The sequence below is a fragment of the Diuraphis noxia genome, unplaced genomic scaffold, assembly GCF_037042655.1.
Source record: "Diuraphis noxia isolate RWA-SAM2 unplaced genomic scaffold, SU_Dnox_SAM2 contig0001, whole genome shotgun sequence".
In the NCBI taxonomy this organism is placed as follows: Eukaryota; Metazoa; Arthropoda; class Insecta; order Hemiptera; family Aphididae; genus Diuraphis; species Diuraphis noxia.
Window position 1 is genome coordinate 65,158,925 of NW_028301711.1, and position 641 is coordinate 65,159,565.

Here is a 641-nt window from a genome sequence, read left to right on the forward strand (position 1 = left end):
ATGGATATTCCTTGCGACTTTGATAGTCTATACACCTACCCTTTTGATCTGTCCAGCAACGTTTCATTAAGCGCTAATGGTGTCTTCCAAAAAATATCTGAACTACACTGTAATAAGACCGTCGGTCCAGATATATATAATATAATATATATATAATACAACAGGCTACCTGTTGTATTTCTTTTCAAACTAAGGTCTATTATATCGTATCCCCTTTGGATCCTTTTTAGGCGATCACTTGATGAAGGCATCTTTCCACAAATTTTAAAGCTGGGATCAATCACGCCAATTTTAAAGTCCGGATGTCCGTCTGTTATTTCCAACTACAGGCTCCTCTCAATTTTATCGCATATAGCCAAAATTGTTGAATCTTTGGTCCAAATAGAGGTTCAAAGATCGTTCAACAATATTATCACGGATGAGCAACAGGGGTTCGCCCTGGCCTTTCTACCACCACCAACAGTCTAATTTTTCATAATTTTATTTTCAATGCTTTTCAACACCATTCGCAGATGGATGGTATTTACACTGATTTTCATAAGGCCTTTGATACCATCAACCATACTGTCTTAATACAAATTCTTAAAGATTTTGGTACTGTTGAGCCTCTATTATCTTGGCTAAAATCTGCTATGTACTGA

At 36.5% G+C, this 641-nt stretch overlaps 1 protein-coding gene across 1 annotated transcript; it reads left to right on the plus strand.

The window, feature by feature from the left end:
- On the plus strand, positions 1 to 641 carry LOC149061306 (uncharacterized). Its single transcript, XM_089214934.1, has 4 exons — positions 1 to 109; positions 165 to 174; positions 231 to 462; positions 513 to 641. The coding sequence occupies exons 1-4, from the start codon at positions 1 to 3 to the stop codon at positions 639 to 641; spliced, it is 480 nt and encodes a 159-aa protein (XP_089071060.1).

What these genes read in the sequence shown, in the direction of transcription:
- LOC149061306 (XM_089214934.1), top strand. Translation starts at nt 1, where the DNA reads ATGGATATTCCTTGCGACTTTGATAGTCTATACACCTACCCTTTTGAT. An exon ending in CCTTTCTACCACCACCAACA is followed by an intron (nt 463 to 512) that starts GTCTAATTTTTC and finishes CACCATTCGCAG; the next exon opens with ATGGATGGTATTTACACTGA.